This window comes from Contarinia nasturtii, unplaced genomic scaffold (assembly GCF_009176525.2).
Source record: "Contarinia nasturtii isolate CC-2019 unplaced genomic scaffold, AAFC_CNas_1.1 Cnas_scaffold_187, whole genome shotgun sequence".
Taxonomy (NCBI): Eukaryota; Metazoa; Arthropoda; class Insecta; order Diptera; family Cecidomyiidae; genus Contarinia; species Contarinia nasturtii.
The window spans coordinates 1,761,410-1,778,868 of record NW_022197544.1 but is presented as its reverse complement, the minus strand read 5'-3'; the positions used below and the strand labels follow the sequence as shown (position 1 = coordinate 1,778,868).

The window sequence follows — 17,459 nt, the reverse complement described above, 5'->3', positions numbered from 1 at the left end:
ATTTTTATGGAAATTAAAATAAAACCTTGCCGACGTGTTGACTTGTTCGACGTCTTGACTTGTTCGACGTGTTGACTTGTTATTACAGAATTTTCCCCAATGCAGAAATTATATTATTATAGTAAATGAAAGAATAAGGCTATTGTAAAGTATTTTCTATGTTTGATTGTCGGGTGGTTTTGTGTTTGGAATATATGAATGAGTGTATTTAGAAAAATTCATCTCATACTTTGGATTATTTCCTTACTCATTGACTACGATATAAAAATATATAGATAATCCCTTCTATTTAGCTCATATATGGTCGCATCCCATTGTTATTTCATTTATTTTCCGATGAAAACTTTGTTTAAAAAAAGAAAGGAATCATGTAGTTATTTCGCTTGAATACTAAATAATCTAAAAGTTATAAAATTAAAATACTTTTCAGTAAAATCCAATAATCCAACAAAATTTTGCTGGCATTTTTGCCAAAATCATCAATTCATTTAAATTAAGTTAATGCTGTAAATTCAATTTCATTTATTGAAGTACTCTGATATTCACTTTGCAAATTCAGGTACATTACAAACTAGTTGATGTAGAGTATAAAGCCATCATATATACAAATATATATAGTCTGGTTGTACACCAAAGTAAATCGAATAAAATGCAATCAAAGCTCATTGTTTCGGTTAGATGAGCGTTGCGCATCTGTAAATTTGCTTGTAAATCTGCGCATGTAAATATTAGGGTGGAAATTTGTGGTTCATTTACTGACAAAATCTATTATATTATCAACAATTTCTTGTGTTGATTCGCAATCTAAGCCATCGACTTCACTCTAATATAGAGCTGCACAACTGAATCTATGTGCGTTTCATTCACAATATGCATATTGTATGGATAATAACGATGCACCTAATCGATGCGGTTTTCGACTTTGTTTAATATATTTCAAATTGCAGCTGTGCATCAACCAATTAGCATCAAAACCAAAGACTACCAATGTCTACATGCACATGAGTATAATACAAGAACAAACATGCATCCTTTTAAAAATCCAAATAGTTTCTATCAAGTGCATTGCTGCTTCTAAAGCTTTCTTTTATTCGGATTCAATTGTAGAAAAGCTTTTCAAACTACTCTTCATTTGAACAACGAATTGTTTTAGAAACTTTTTCAGTGTATTCAATTAATAATTTATTCGATGACAATTGCAAAGTCGTACAGTTTCGCTTAAAATTTCTGACAAAACTTATAGTATAGAATCGACAACCAAAACAAAAAAAAAATTGCGGAAGAATTAAATATTTTTTGTGTTTGTTTGTAATGGGAATTATTGTTTTATCTCATAATAGCAAAAGAAAAAAGTTTCAAGTCTGAATAATATTATTACAACGTCTTCGATTTCAAAAGAGTTAGATAAAGAGTGCTCTTGATCTTGGCTGATCTGAAGAATATACGAATATTTTTCCTATCATATACATTTGACACCGTTTTACATAAATTTGACGCAACGACATTAAATGGTATTTGTAGAAAGTTCATTAAACGACCATGAATAAAACGAATGATCACAATGATTCTTATATACTTTGAATTCAGCCACCGACTTTAATTTAAACTGTATTCACGAATGTTGTGCGTAGAAAACTAGTTTTGTTGAGGGAACCGAAGTAATTTCAAAATTGGTTCAATCCATAGTTTGTTTCGCATTCGCTGTACAAAAGAGAATCAAACATACACACGCATACAAATTACGAATCGCATAAGTGCCAAACTCCAATATGATCTAATTCAAATTAAAGAAGAAAGAAGCAAAAAAAAAAAGATGCTGCGAGTGTATTGGTTCAAAGCGATTTGATTTATACAATTTCAAACAGCGATTTTCGGTTGATGTTGTTTCAATTTGATTGATTTGAATTCATAGTTCGGTAATTAATTTATGGAATTCAATAAAACAGATATTTTTATGGCATTTTCTTCATCATCATATAATTGACTAAAGACGTCAGGATGACATTTTATATCTACATACACGCACACATTTTTCTGGGCTAATGCGATTATTGCATTTATACATAAAACGTAACAAAAATGATGTACAAATCAAATTTAGTATGCAACATTAAGAGACGAAATTAACGCATACATTTGAGCGATGACGTGAGGTTAGAATGACATTCGAAATAGAAAATTCGTGGAGAACGAAATATTCCTTCGGCTGAAATCGTTGGCACGCAATCCACACATGTGCGTCTAACGAACACCAATGGGGAGGTGGACATGGTATCTTAATGCCAAGTGACTAACCTCCCAAACATTGGTACTGAACGAATACAATTCCATAAAATAAATATGTCTATTTAATTCAAAATAAAAACAGAAACGCCATGTCGTCCTCCTCATCTGTTGTTCATTTTGACCAAATGCTCGCGTTGACGAAAAAAAAAACACATTCAAGTTTTTTTTTTTGTTATACGCTTTAATACATCAGTTTTGTAAATAAGTATAAAACCAATACGAATTCTATGTGCAAAAAAAGCTTGTAAGTGTCCGACGCCATGGACCCATTTACAGTTTTTCGTACTATATCTATGTAGTATATTGTTGTATAATATGAATTGACTTTTGTAGAAATATGCATGTTTTATTATAGGTTTCAACACACAAATTTGTACATTTGCTCTGTGCAGTGAAAGACATAAAAATGCCAAGTCCGTAGGTGGGTTGACGATATATGTGAACTCTTTTTGTTGATGAGCGCATACATTCACACTTTCGAACCTCTATTTGTTGTAAACACTTTTGCGCATACTTACTTTGCTTGATCGCGGAACATACCGAAACGTTACGACGTTTGGCAAGTATTTTTTTTTTCTTCTCTCGCTATTTTTCTTTCTCTCTTGCTGCTGTGAATATGTTGTTGGTGGTGTCGTTGCTGTTGTGTGTATGTAACGCACTAATGTTGATGTTGATGTTGGTCGGATATTAGTATCATTATATTAATACCAATATTACGTTATTTATTTAGAATTTGCTCAAATACTAAAATAACGAACGGACAAACCAAACATCTCTCTCTCTCTTTCTAGTGTATCTAATCTTTCTTTTCTTCCCTTTTTGCCTGTTATCAAATTCATAAATAGATAGAAATAGTAACATTCTTTGCTTTAATTTGCTATCATCATCAAATTTTATAGTATCACAGTAAGTGTTGGGCTTTTTATTGTATTTATCAATTATTGCATAACGCAATCTGGGCGCGAGCGCGTCGAAGAAACAAAGAGGAAGAGAGTGAAACAACCATCTACAATTTTGTCCAAAATGTATTCCAAAAAAAAAAAAAAGCAAAAAAATCGGAAAAAATATTTTTGTTGAAACGGAATTTAAAAAAATTAACTCTATTTAGAAACGAATTCATTGTATTTTGGTGCAAAGTAACTTGTGCAAAATTTACAGTGGATATTACACTAGTGTGACTTTGAATGTATGGAATCGATTGACTTAACGATGCGCGCATTCCACGTTCGTGTAACAGCTCGCTCATTTGGCTCATGATCATATGTGTAGAGATTTGATGTTACTGTGCTACCTCAATATATATACGAATCGGTCGCTGGTTCGCATTCGTTTATTTGTTCGGTCGCTCACTCGCATCATACCGTATCAATATGTGTAGCGAAAACGAACGAGATAGAGTTAGAGTGTGAAAAAGAGAGATAGAGCGCAGCGATGAACACAGAACGAGAAAGATACATATATATTTTGTATTTGTGTCTATGCTTTCATTTACATTCTCCGTCACTCTCTTATAATAATCACTCTTTCAAATCTTTCTTTCAAACATTACATTTATTTGACTGTCCTTTTCTTATTAGTGATTTCCTTCTTTAAATTCAATACATGCTCTTTTATAATATCGCTTCTTCTTCGTTTATGGCTTAGCTGTTCTATTCATGTTCATTCATTCGAATGTATACACTGTATTGCCAAAGATAATATAAGTAACACATGGAATAAAAATCTACTAGTGTTTGTCGTTGCCGTTTGCTTTTTCTGTTGCTGCTATTACTAAATACACATACTATTGTAATGCGGCATATAGCCATGTGGATCACTTAACAGCCGGAGATATTATAAGCATAATAATAACAATTCATAATAATAATAATAATGATGATGATAGTATTCGCGAATTTATTCGCGAATGTATTTGTTCTAAGTTTTTTGCATTGCCTTTTCTTCAGTTGTTGATTTTTTCATTCGCTTTATTTTTTTGGACATTCGTATGACGACCACTTGCTTTTATTAGTTGCTTTAGTTCGTTTAACATAGTCTCCTCTTCAAGTTTATATATCAAATTAGAAAATGTTGTGTTACTATTCGAATAGAAATCGTTCAGTGTGACGCGATTTTTTTTTTTTTGCACAAAATATGTTAATTATTGTTTCAAATTGCTCTTTCTTGTTTCATTTTTTTTATATTGCTAGATATTTGTTGCATTAGATAATTCTCTTTAAAAATAAATGTTAAATGTAAGCCCTGTCAAACAAATCTGTGCCAAAATCTTCTTCGATGATATTTATAATAATTCGATTTTTTGCGTTTGATGTTAGTTAAATTAACAAACAAAAAGTTTATTACCGAAGCCAAATCTAGTAAATGAATGAACGAGAAAAAAAAAGAATCATCGTATCTTTCATATTTTTCTTTTTTTGAAAAAGTGTGTAATAGTGTAAAGTTCACAACAACAACAACAGTACTGTACTGAAGATCATTCGCGTGCCAAATCATTTTTTCTGCTTTTTGCTCACAAAAAAAAAAAATAATTATATTCGGTGAGCTCTTATAGCAACCAAAAAAACCTACACCAGAAAATCGATTTTGGACCTAATTTAAATAATAAAAAAAGACATAGCGCTGTGCAGAAATCATCATTGATAGTGTTGATAAAGCGCTGTTAAAAGAAAAATCGTCGTTTGATATTTTATTGATTCAACATTTTCTTCTGTAATCGAATTTACGTCAAACAGAAGAAGAGAGAAAAAAATCACCAACGAAATTTGAAGAAGCAGTTAAGTGTGAAAAGTAAAAAGTCTTCATTTGATTGAACCAATAGAACTGCTTAATAGAATAAAAGTTTTTAATTTGATGATCATAATTAACGATATAAAAAAGAGCAGAAAAACAACAAAATTCGCCGCGAATTTATTCGATTTGGATAGTTTTTGTTCCACCGAGGTGAGTTTTTTTTCTGTATACATTTAAATCTCGTTTCCGTTGGTAAGCAACGGAATATTTCAACATTTTCTCTATAAAACTATTTCTCTCTATTTCTATTTTATTCCATAAAATTGATTTTGCAGGATATGTTACTTAAGCAATCAATCAATCAAATCGAATTTTCCGAACAATAGTGAAATTCAAGTGAAATCAATATAATATATATGTATGTATAATCAATTCGCATCTTTGACGCTTACACAATGTTTGGATTCCATTGCTCTTTATAATAGGAGATGTTTTGGTTATTTTTCCAATGCTCAAGCAAAGTCTTCTCTTCGTTGTTTGAAAAAAAAATCCATTTTTTTCTCTCACCATTGTTTGAACGGCAAAAGTGATTCCAATGAATTAACTTCAAATCACGACATTATTTCACAGTGAGCGCAACACACGTTGGAGTACACGGAAGCTAACGTGTCCGTTTTCTTTTGAAATGCATCCGGAATATAAAAAAAGCAATTGTAAACCTTTCTCCATTCTACTTGATCGAACTGAAGTGATATTTGATCCAGATATTATTTTACAATCGTCCATATACGTATCATGTATGAAATATTTTCATGACAACTTGACGTTGTGTGGAATCTCCTTGATTGGGGCTTATGGTATTTCGAATATTCAATGAAATGTGTAATAGCGTTATTCATTATACTTGAATTATTTAAAGAACATTCATAACATGTATACCGATTTTTTAAAAAATGTGTCGATTTCTCAATTTCATCGCGAATATATCAATTTGAAAATCAATGGCACTTGTGCGCAAAACAATATTCTACGTTTGAAACCTTGGCGCCTATTGAAAAAATGTTCAGTGAAAAGAAAGAAAGAAAGAAAGAAAGAAAGAAAAGAAATGTGTTATCGTAAAAGTCTTTATTTATCCAATTGCTGCAAATACCCTTTGTTTTCTTTTTATCACTTATAAGAAAATATCCACAGCTGAGTTGACTGCAAAGCATTGGCAAACTGATTTTGAAAGGTTTTTTATTTCCAAAGAAGAAATTCTACGCAAACATGGTTACGATTGACACTGAAAACTTGTTACGGAGCGTTATAGTAAAAGTACTTTGAAGTATTGCTAAATATTTGTTAATTTATTTTATTCGGATGATAATGATCTTTGGCCAATTATTCTATAATTTATGGCTAATCTATATTGATCCAGATCATTTACAATTTGTGTTATCGTTCACAAAACTATGTTGCATGGAAAATCAACTTCTTGAAATCTAGAACAAAACGAAAGCTATTTCTAAAAAGATGGGTGAGAAAGTCAAACAGCGGTGCAACGAACAAAATATAATGTGTTGCAGTTCTATTTCTCAATTTATAAAATCATAAACTGTACCCATAAACGAAAAAAAAATAACATTTGGTGCGAGTTGTTCTCGTTTTTTATTGCCATTATCAAACGAAACTTCATGGTTTCCTCCTATCAACAACAAAGAGCACACATATATCCTTAACGAAAATCCCCATGATATACGCTTCGAAGTAGTTCTTTGATCATAAAATGTAAGGTAAACCTCTTAAATACAAACATGCTTTATTCGCACGTCTACGATTGGATTTTATTTTTCACTCAATTTTTTGTTTTTGTTTTTATTTGGAATGAATTTTGCATACCTCTCTTACGCTCAGACGACAGCGTATATAATTAGGTCCCACTTATAATAATTTTCTAGAGCAAGCCAAAGAAAAAAAAAAAGAAAAAAGAAATACTTAAATAAATAAAATTGATGCACGTACAAACGATATAGCATTTTTGACGTATGATCCTCACAACTGACAAAATAGATGGGTGTACATTAAGTTTCACTTTGAATTGAAACGCCAATAACAATTTAACAAAATATATATTATGATCTTACGTTGATATTGTGTCTATTCGCAAAGCTCTTCAACTATAAGTGTTGCATCCATGACAACGGAAACTATTAAAGCCAAAAAGCAACAAAATGAATTGGGTCCTTTTCATGCTTCGCAGCTTTATATTGGTTTTAATGAATTGCCTCTGTTGTTTTCTTCGTTGTAGTTTGCAACATTCGTCCAGGATTTTCCAATTCTTCCTGTCGTTTCTAATGAACTTCACCCGTATGTACCGAGTGTTCGACAAAATATTATACGATTTTTGTTAACATTTTCTCTCCGTCATGTACGATTTTTTCAAAATCAGTGGCCGATTATGAGCAAATCTTTCGCTGGATAAGATCTTGAACATCGATGATAATTTCACACGGTTAAATTCAATTAAATTCCAATGTAGCGGTGAATCATGGAAGATGCATAGAAATATAACTAATTATGTAATATTATATACTTGATTAAGCTTTTATCCATGGACGAAAAGATAAAATCAAATTGTCCAAAAGATATTTTCAGACGGACACTCAATATGTTCGGTCGCTTTATTTTTCTCCACCTGTTTTCAAAAAAAGAATTCCTTGAGCCAAACCTTATACGAGCGAGAAACAAAATAAAAACAATTTAGATTAGTATTATGTATTTTTGGCTGTTTGACTATGGAAATGAGAGTGCACAAAAATAATACAAGTGTATTTCGAATTCATTTCAAAAATTGCTGACTTGAAGAATTTTCATCTGATTGCAGCAATGAGCACATATTCATTTTAGACATATATTTTTTTTTAAATATTTACAAGTTGAATTTGTTGCGGCAGTTGGTTATAGTATTGAATCAAAACTCATACAATGAAAATGACAACACGATAGAAATAAAAGCAACAACAAAAAACCTTTGGCAAGTGCCCAATTAGTACTGAAGGCTTACACCCAAAAACCATTTTAAACAAACCAACGAAACATTCTATTTTCACATGAGTGTGATACTGTGGAATATGCGCGCACGTGTGTCTCTCTCTGTGTGTGTTTATTATATTCCATGCGTTTCGCCGAAATACCAGCTCCAAAATTGTTTAGAATAAGTTTATGCTAGTACTAGAATTGAGTGTGCTAATTATTACAGCGAACATTTTAAATTGACTGTTCGATTTACGAATTCCTTGTGGTCCTTTTACAAATTATTTATTTGCAAAAAAAAAAATTGTCGATATATTCTCACTAGATTGCCATCTGCTGGCGCTCTCCATCTCTCTTTCGTTTCCTCTCATTTTGGTTTTTAAATAATATATAGATAGACATATGAATATCAAGCTTGGCGTGTTGGTTCGGTGTTGAATGCATTTGTATACATACAATCTGTTATAGCCATGTAGTAAGCTATTATATTCACTTTTTTAGTTTTCCTTGGTTTCCTTTTGATGCTAAACTTTAGATACGTTTCATATAATAAACGAGAATTTTTTGCACCCAAAAATTTCCTTTTTTTAACCGCGTAACGTTAAATAAAAGATTCACTTTTATTCAACAGTTTCATTTTACGTTCAACAATATTTCGTTCTCTTTCCTCTTTCTCTCTCTCTCTCTCTCTCTCTCTCTCTCTCTCTCTCTCTCTCTCTCTTCCTTTCGAATTTTTCCTTCCATATCTCGATACACGGAAAAGCATACGCTTTTATGCGTATGACAAAATTGTTTATGTAAATTCTATTTGCTGAACCACGATGAAGTTTCAAACGAACGGTGCTTGATTGCCATCGCACGGCGTTCTCTCTTCTCAACTATTATTCATTCGTGCGACCGCTTGTTCTCTCTTTCTCTCTCACACACTCTTTCAAACAATGACCAATGTGTGATGTGAGTTTATTTAAAGTAAAGGGAGTGTAAAAATGGTATTGAATCACATTCCATCCTCTCTCTGCCTCTGCACATTTTGTCGATCTGTTAAATAGATATGAAGTGATATGTTGAACACAATAACTTTTTTTTTCCGTGCTCAAAGCTTTGTTAAACAAAACTCAAGAGCAAAACCATTTATGATGCTTCTGAAATGTCCAGTACCGTTTCAATGCTCTAAAAATTATCTGCTTTTATGATCAATTACAATAATTATTACAATAAATAAACCTATGTTTATATATATATCGACGATGAAACTATATCAAAATTCTATTCTTCTAATTATATTATATATTGAGGCAACGTTTGATGTTTTTCACATGGCAACTATGGATTTCGTACTATATCTCAAAAGTAGTACACGAACTAACGGCAGCATGAGTGTGTGTTGCTCGTTGATCGCAAATGAACGAAAAAAAAAAAATATTTGAAACCAGCTAATATTTTTTTTTTCAGGACAAATAACTGGCCGAATGAGAGAGAAAAAAAAGTGTCAAAGAACCGCTTAAAAAGTCACATCTAGCTAAGCCAATATTTAAGAATAAAAATGAGAGATGACTAAAAAATATTAAAAATGAAAAAGGTAAACTGCGTGTCATAATCATGGTGATACCATAGTATTATTCACTGCGATTATTACATATTCCAACACACAATATATTTTGTGTTGGAGTATCATTTTTATACAGCTATTAGTCGTCTTTTTTTTTATTTGCCCGAAAACTTGGTGTGTGCTTATGTAAGGCACGGCACTCTTAGCTCTGCTATGATATTGGGTATGCTGACATCATGCCCTTAGAAAACAAGTAAAAACAAAACGAAAATATTCAAAAATTTACAAATAAACTTGACTGTAGATGTGTTATTCATAGTTCTTGTTTGCATCTCTTTCCCATCTACATAATCTCAAGCGCTGACCGATTCCTCTCGGCTGTGCACGTGTATGAGTGCACATATATTTGTGTGTGTGTCTATGTTTATACAGTTGCATTAAATTGAGAAAAAAAAAACTGTTTAACTTGAATAGATACGAAAAATTCGAGAGATCGTATTATTTATTGTAGTTAACAACAAACACACATCCTCATTTACTGCTCTTTGCAAGACAACAACAAAAAGTTTATATTTTCTACGTTTATACCGAGTAAAATCGTCAATGATACGATTGAGTCGGTGTACATATGCTAGTACATTCACGTTTGCGCTATAATAGGTGAATATACAAATACAAAAGCCATAAGCGCGTTTATCTACGTCTCTCTTTCTTGGTTTTATTATGTTTTTTTTTTTTGTTTCGCTTCTTTCTTCTGTTCTCAATAGTTGATTCGAAAAATGTTTCTTCTCCATCTCTCATTCCAATGGCACATATACAATCTAGATATATACGCACAGTTTATTATACGAAAATGTGTTCGTCAATACATGCTCACATGTGCCTCGATTGGATTGATCTGTACGCGTTTTTCTCTTTCTCTCTTCACTTTTAAATATTTGATTTAAAATGTGGGATGAATTCACAAAATTTTTAAGAACACCGACACCAAGATATATATTGTATTAAGCAGTCTTTTTTTATGTGACTCATTTATTCAAATTATTTTTTATTTAATTTTTGTTTTTTTTTTCTTCTATTCAACGTATTGCATCTGTAGTACTAATATACAGCAAAAATGTTTCCAAAAAAAAGGCAACGAAAAGCATTTTAATTCGCATATATAACGCATAAATTTACACATTTTTTTACAAATTGAATGTTAAATGTTTCCCTTTACAGTTTTGATTTGATGGTTGGTTTTATTCAAGATGAACAAAAAGCCAATTTACTAGTTTGAAACATTTGGAATGCTATGGTTCAACATTTGGCATTTCATTTCTAAATTCTGTACAGCTTCGTATTATATACCTATTCTGTTATTGGCACGAAATTGATTTTTATCCAAATCGTTTTATTTCTTTTCGTCAAGCGCATTTGGTTTTTATTTGTCGTCAATTCGTCGTGAAGGCATAAAGGGAATAAAATATTTTGGACAAAGTCAAATATTTATAGCCATTTATAGAGTTTCTTTAAAAAAGAATAAAAATAAAAATATTAACTCATTTGTAATATCCGCTACAAGAAAATCATTTGTTCTATTGTAATTATTGGCATATTTTCTTCATATGTAATATGCTCTATGATTTGATTTCGTACATTGTGTCGTTTTTTATTTCCTATAAACAGCAGGCACGCTTTCGCTTCAATACACACGAACCGTACACTTTTGTAACAGAACTTCCAATCTATGATAACGATATTCAATTTTATTTTAACGGATTAACTCGTTTTTACCACTACATTTCTGACAAGTTACATGGTGTTGACCCAAATTGTACACAGTTGTTGCATTCGAATTGCAGGCAAGCTTGAGTACAGTAAATTACGCAAGTACTTACTATAATATACACACACACACACATCGCATATAATTTTACTGCGGCAACTAAACCTGACATTGTTTAATTTGGAATATAACGGTTGCCATCGCACGTTCAAAGATGTACCTGAATGAGCTAGTCCAAGCAACTGTACATTTCGTTCATATAAATGTTTAAAATAGAAATTACTATACGTAGTTAGAATTGAAGAAATTTGCCATATCGCGATATCTGATACTGTTATTGTATTTAATCGCGATTGTCAAACCAAAACATTTATTTCTCTTCGTTTTTTTCGTGGATCAACCTATAGATCAATAACGTTGTGAATTGTTGTTGTTAGAAATGAACGAAGAGAATGTGCAATAAAAATCGAAGAAAACATTCGTAAAATATAACATAAAAAAATGCTTGTTCAAGGCGATCTATTGAAAGAAGTTTAACCACTTGCATGTGTATTCCCACTTGTTATTGTTAAAGTCAAATAAGTACAGACAAAGTGTGATAAAAGAATGAGAGAAAGAAAAAAACAACAATCGTAATCATTAGATTGAATGGTTAAATCGTTGAATCTGTGTCTTCTGTAACAGATATAATGCTTAGCTACTGATTCGTTGTTGTTGTTGCTTTTTTCTCGTAATGTATGGTTGGAAACTGTTGTATGTCTTTCCGTAAAACAGCACACGGTTCCGTTGAATAAAATGGTTTTATCGCAGCAACATGCCGGAATGCTCGGTTTAGGCCATTAAATTAATAATAACCAAAACTAAACCGACCAGATAAAGTTTCCTTGAATTCATAAGTTTATATGCTAAAGTTCACGGTTGTTGCATTTAACCAACAATATTTGATTATCATTAAAATTCGGTGATAATGACTTATATTTGCTTTTGCTGTTTGGCTTACTTTGATGTTGCAAATTATGATCGGATTTCAGAATCTTATCTCTTCAATTCAATTTCTAAATAATTCACCATTTCATTTTGCCGAACCTACATCGTTTGCTGTATTTGGATCACAAATCTACGATCCGGTTTTTGTTACTATAGAAATGAGATCCAATTAAAATTAATGTAAATAAATAAAGATGCAACTATAGAAGATGTTACTAATTTGTAAAACCAGGAATTTGTTTATTTGAATGATAAACCACATTGAAGTTGATTGTTCATAAGCAAAAACACAATCATCATTCCCTTCTCATTCCACCGAATCAAACAAACACAGTACTGAGCTCATATACTGTTTTTCTTGTTATTGTAATGGTTGGATATGTTTTTGAGATGATTTGATGACGAACATTCCATCAAAAACCACATTCATTTTAAAAACATTGTGCATTTATATGTTGCAATGACCCAAAATTGAATGAAAAATTTCAACTCAAACTAAAGAAAAACAGTCAACCCCAAATATTTACGATGCCAACCTGTAACGGTTGCGTATTTTTATTGGAAAATTTATTTGGTTTGACTTGATCGCGGTAGTTTACCCTCTCACTTTATTACTTAAAAAAAAAATACATTCAAACAGTAAACTCAGGTATTCATATACTGTATAAATTATATTCCTTTCAACATTAGTCAAATATGACTAACTGACATTTCAACGTTTCAACATTTAAACAAAATCATTACAGGTTTTTAAAAACTGTTTTACATAGTTCTGCTATTCAAACATAACTGGATTAATATATTTTAAAACATATACTAAAACGAAAAAAAAATCTATTTTTATCAAAACTTTTTTTGGCTCCATTAAAAATGTTGGATATACATGTTTGTTTGATTTGTTTTCATGTTTTTTATATTTAAAAGGGATAGTCAAAAGTCAAAAATATTTCGTGTCTCTAGGTAAAACTTAGAGTGGTGGGTGTTTTATCAGGCTGCTTCCTTTTCCCTTCCATTTAAATCAGAGCTTACAAAGAAAAAAAAAACATTATTTTCCACACTTGTTTGTTGTTGAGAAATGATTCATGTGACGGGATCTCTTGATAGAATTTTTTGGGAAATAAAATGTAATCATTTTGAAAAAGGTGAGACACCCATACGCATTGAAGGTCTATGAATATTGGTTTTTGTTCGTATATGCGACCAGAATTTTATGAAACGTTTATTCTCTCTGTTAAATGGATTGATTTCTTGATTACCAATGAAAACTTCTGTATTGTTATTCGAATTGTTTTATAGTCTTCACAGATTTAAAAGCCGTTTATTAGCGCCCAGAATTAAATGAAACACAATTAAAAAATATGAATATTTTCTCAGGGTTCTTTGAAGCTACACATAAAGTTACATATGCAAAAATTAATACGTATGCCAAACAACGTTTAATAAACATGAACGTTGATCATCGAAATCTGATAAAAGCTGAATAGGATTGTAATAACAAATGCACATGAAGAAAATACGTTATGTTGCTGTATATTTTTTACTTTTGGACTTTATTCGACTTATAGCTGCTTAGTCGATTATAGTTGATTGTTTTTTTTATACAAATGTTCAAATCTAGTCAGGCGGTAAATTTGGGACGCCTGGACGTCTAAAACCAAAGTTAACAATAATCTTCCTGTTTTTTACGGAAGAATCAAATCGTCTACAAAAAACGTCCCGAATTTTTTCCACATCGGTGGCTGATAAATGGAAGAAAATGAAAGAAAATAGATCGAATCTATTTGTCATAAACTTATTTGCGCGTAAATGAATGATTTTCTCCTATTGTGTTCCGTTTTTTTCTTCTCAAATTTAGATTTACCGGCAATCAACCATCAATGGATCAGCAATTTTTTTGTCTACGTTGGAATAATCATCCTGCAAACTTGACTGGGGTGCTATCTTCATTGCTTCAACGCGAAGCTCTTTGTGATGTTACATTAGCTTGTGATGGAAAAACAGTGAAGGTAACATTGTCGATTCTACGCATATGCATTTATATATAAAACTTCATTCAAGCACATTATTATTGTATGCTTATATGCTAAGCTACATATTTTGAAGATATATTATTATGGTAGTATTTTTGAGTCACATGTAATTTATCCCATAACTGATCTAATAATTACAGGCGCATCAAACAATTTTGTCAGCATGCAGTCCATATTTCGAAACAATATTTCTCCAAAACAATCACGCCCATCCTATAATCTATCTAAAGGATATACGATACTCAGAAATCCGTTCGTTGTTAGATTTTATGTATAAGGGTGAAGTGAATGTTGGACAGAATTGTTTGCCATCATTTTTAAAAACAGCTGAAAGTCTACAGGTATGATGAGTATAATTTGAGACGCATCATTGTTGATTTTGCCATTTTAATGTCAACATAGATCAACATAGATAGCAAACTGTCAAATTTGATGAGTTAAACATTGTTGAAAATCAATATGATGTCACAATGGATTTTGTCCTTATATCCATACAGGTACGCGGGTTGACGGATAACAACACACTGAATTATCGTTCGGAGACTGATAAAGATCGCACTGATGCCATAGAAAAATTTTCAACAAGCTCTGGTAAAAGCTTCTTTGAACGCAAAACGGATGCCGAACATGGTGCAGATAATGAAAGTAATCGAGATCCAAAAGAAAGACGAAGTGAAGATAATATTACGATACAGGATTTTAAAGAATTTAAAGATCGTGAAAGAGATACATCGACCACTCACGCAGACCATAGTAGTAATAAACGGAGACGAAAAAACTCATCAAACTGTGATAATTCTTTAATATCAACGTACAATACTAATATACAGGAAAGGCATTACTCTCAGGACTCTCAGGTAGGAGAATATTCACTATGACTACTAGTCGACCATTTTATCATTTCACTAATCGTTTTTTTTTCTTCTGCTCTTTGTTCATTTAATCTGATCAAATCACCAATGCACAAACAACCACTTAAAAACATTGTTTTTTTTTCTCTCTCTATTTATAAATGTGTTAGGCATCTTCGCAAAGTAGCTTTAAATTAAGTCCTTTGCCAAAATTGAATCAAGAAGGTGACGAAAGTCGTCGCAACTCACCAGCAAATCAACAATCGGTACTCAACATTAAGCAGGAACTAATGGAAATGGGAACTCACCCCAATTTGCCAATTAGCCAGGAACTTATTCCCGTAAGCAAATTTAACATGAGAAAATTTTTCCAATTGTCGCACACTGTATTGAAAAAACGTCCATTTCAAATATTAACGCCATCTACACGTAGATAGAATTTTGTGTGCTTACAAGCATTAATGTTTGCTGTTGGTGCCTTTTAAATTCCAAGATCAATAACTTCACGATATCTACGTATGGATGGTGCTACGAGCCGTCAACGAACATCCAAATCCTAGTTCGACATTCGTTTTCGCCTCGAAATTTATTGCAGAAAAAATATTTATTTTACACATTTTGTATGTAATTTTTGTACGGGTTCGGGATCTTGGGTTCGTTTTCAGGTTCGTTCGCTCAACCAAAACCGAACGTTCGTTGACACCTCTGTGCTCGATGAGCACCAAACTTTCAAAGTATTTGATCACGGAAATGATGAAACGTTGCCAATAGTGATGAAAATATACTTTAAAATTCCATTGTTATGACCTCACACTCTTGATAAAATTCTTTTTAAAATTATTCGAAACAAACATTTTAACTTTATATTTTTACCTAAAACAATTGTAATAATATTTTCTACCCGAAAACTTTTGAGTTTTGAACTTTTCACAAATAATACAACCAATTTTTTTTTCTTATTGTATTTTACCGACATTACATTGAGATATTTTCAGGCAGCTAATGTCAGGCGCTGACGATTGTAACAATGGAAATGGTTTTATATCTATAACAATCATTTCTATTGTTGTCGCTTCATTTCAGCTCCTGACGATAGCTGCCTGAAAATATTTCAATATAATGTCCGGAATTTTATCACTATTTTCATCAATGTCATCAACGACCTAATATATTAAGTTTTTTTTTTTTGGTTCACGTCAATGTAATAAATACAATTTTTGTATATATGTATGTATGTTTTACGTTCCCGGTTCACATTGTAGCAAACTTCGTTGCCAATTGAATCATTGATGTCACCACACAACAGTAATTTACCGATATCTGAAAATACGGAAAATGATACGCACTCAACTCAGCTGGACCATCCCGACAGTATTGACGGTAAGTTAAAGTTCAAATATATATTTTCCGTCATTTTATTATTCAATCTATAAATCAAAATTAATTAAAGAAAAATCCAAAATTATCTATTAACTGGTTAGAAAGCAGGCTAAAATATAACTTAAATTAAATGGAAACACTTAAATATGATAAAACAAATAATTATTAATAATTTCAATTTTAACGACAAAAAAAAATACAAATGCTAAAAGACGAACAAATCCAAAGAAAAAAAAAATTACAAACAATAAATCGTTCATTTATTATCATAACAGCCTTTAAAAAAAATTACTTCGGTGTTACGTTACTTAGAAAATTTACAAGTATATCTAATGCTAATCTATGAATTACTATCGTTCTTTTAAACAACATTTTAAATAAAAAAATCTTTCAACACATAATCATTATCATTTTTGCGATAATATTGCTTTAATGCTTCTCGTAGTTAGTTCATATACTAATAGCACTTAAATCTTAACTAGTGAATACTTATGTTGTTATATAACTCAGCCTATCTCTGTTGACAGTATGTCCCTTTTCATATAGTCTTTCTTTATGTTTTATTTTTGTTGTCCGTTCATACTATAACAAAGCGTTTTGATACGTTCAATTAGAAGTGAACAATTGTCGGGAAATGAATTGAATGGGCTTAAAAGAACTCGACTTGTATTTTGAGTCTTTAAGAAAATACAAATCGAGATACTATTCTAACCCAATCAATTAGAGTCCTCATTCTTGAGAAAGAGAAAGAACCCAATGAGATGGCAATATTGCTCGGGCAATGGCTGTTGAATTTAAATATTCGGGAAACGATTTCTCTAGATTTGTTTCAAATCGCGGAAGTGTTATCGCTTCTACCTTAAAAA

At 31.4% G+C, this 17,459-nt stretch overlaps 1 protein-coding gene across 9 annotated transcripts in view; it reads left to right on the top strand.

Annotated features, from left to right (window-relative positions):
- The window catches only part of LOC116336797 (sex determination protein fruitless), a 60,023-nt gene that overhangs the window by 6,092 nt on the left and 36,472 nt on the right, over nt 1-17,459 (top strand). For 7 of the 9 annotated variants that reach the window (XR_004200740.1, XM_031760934.1, XM_031760931.1 and 4 more), the window contains 5 exons: nt 14,188-14,338; nt 14,503-14,703; nt 14,860-15,219; nt 15,384-15,554; nt 16,476-16,593. Coding sequence is in view for 8 of the 9 variants with exons in the window: in XM_031760934.1 (XP_031616794.1) it covers nt 14,188-14,338; nt 14,503-14,703; nt 14,860-15,219; nt 15,384-15,554; nt 16,476-16,593 (1,001 nt within the window). In the remaining variant the exon portion in view is untranslated. Of the gene's footprint in view, nt 1-3,152; nt 3,193-4,709; nt 5,227-14,187; nt 14,339-14,502; nt 14,704-14,859; nt 15,220-15,383; nt 15,555-16,475; nt 16,594-17,459 lie in introns of those variants that run through there. The other 2 variants (XM_031760935.1, XM_031760937.1) reach the window with 2 other exon arrangements.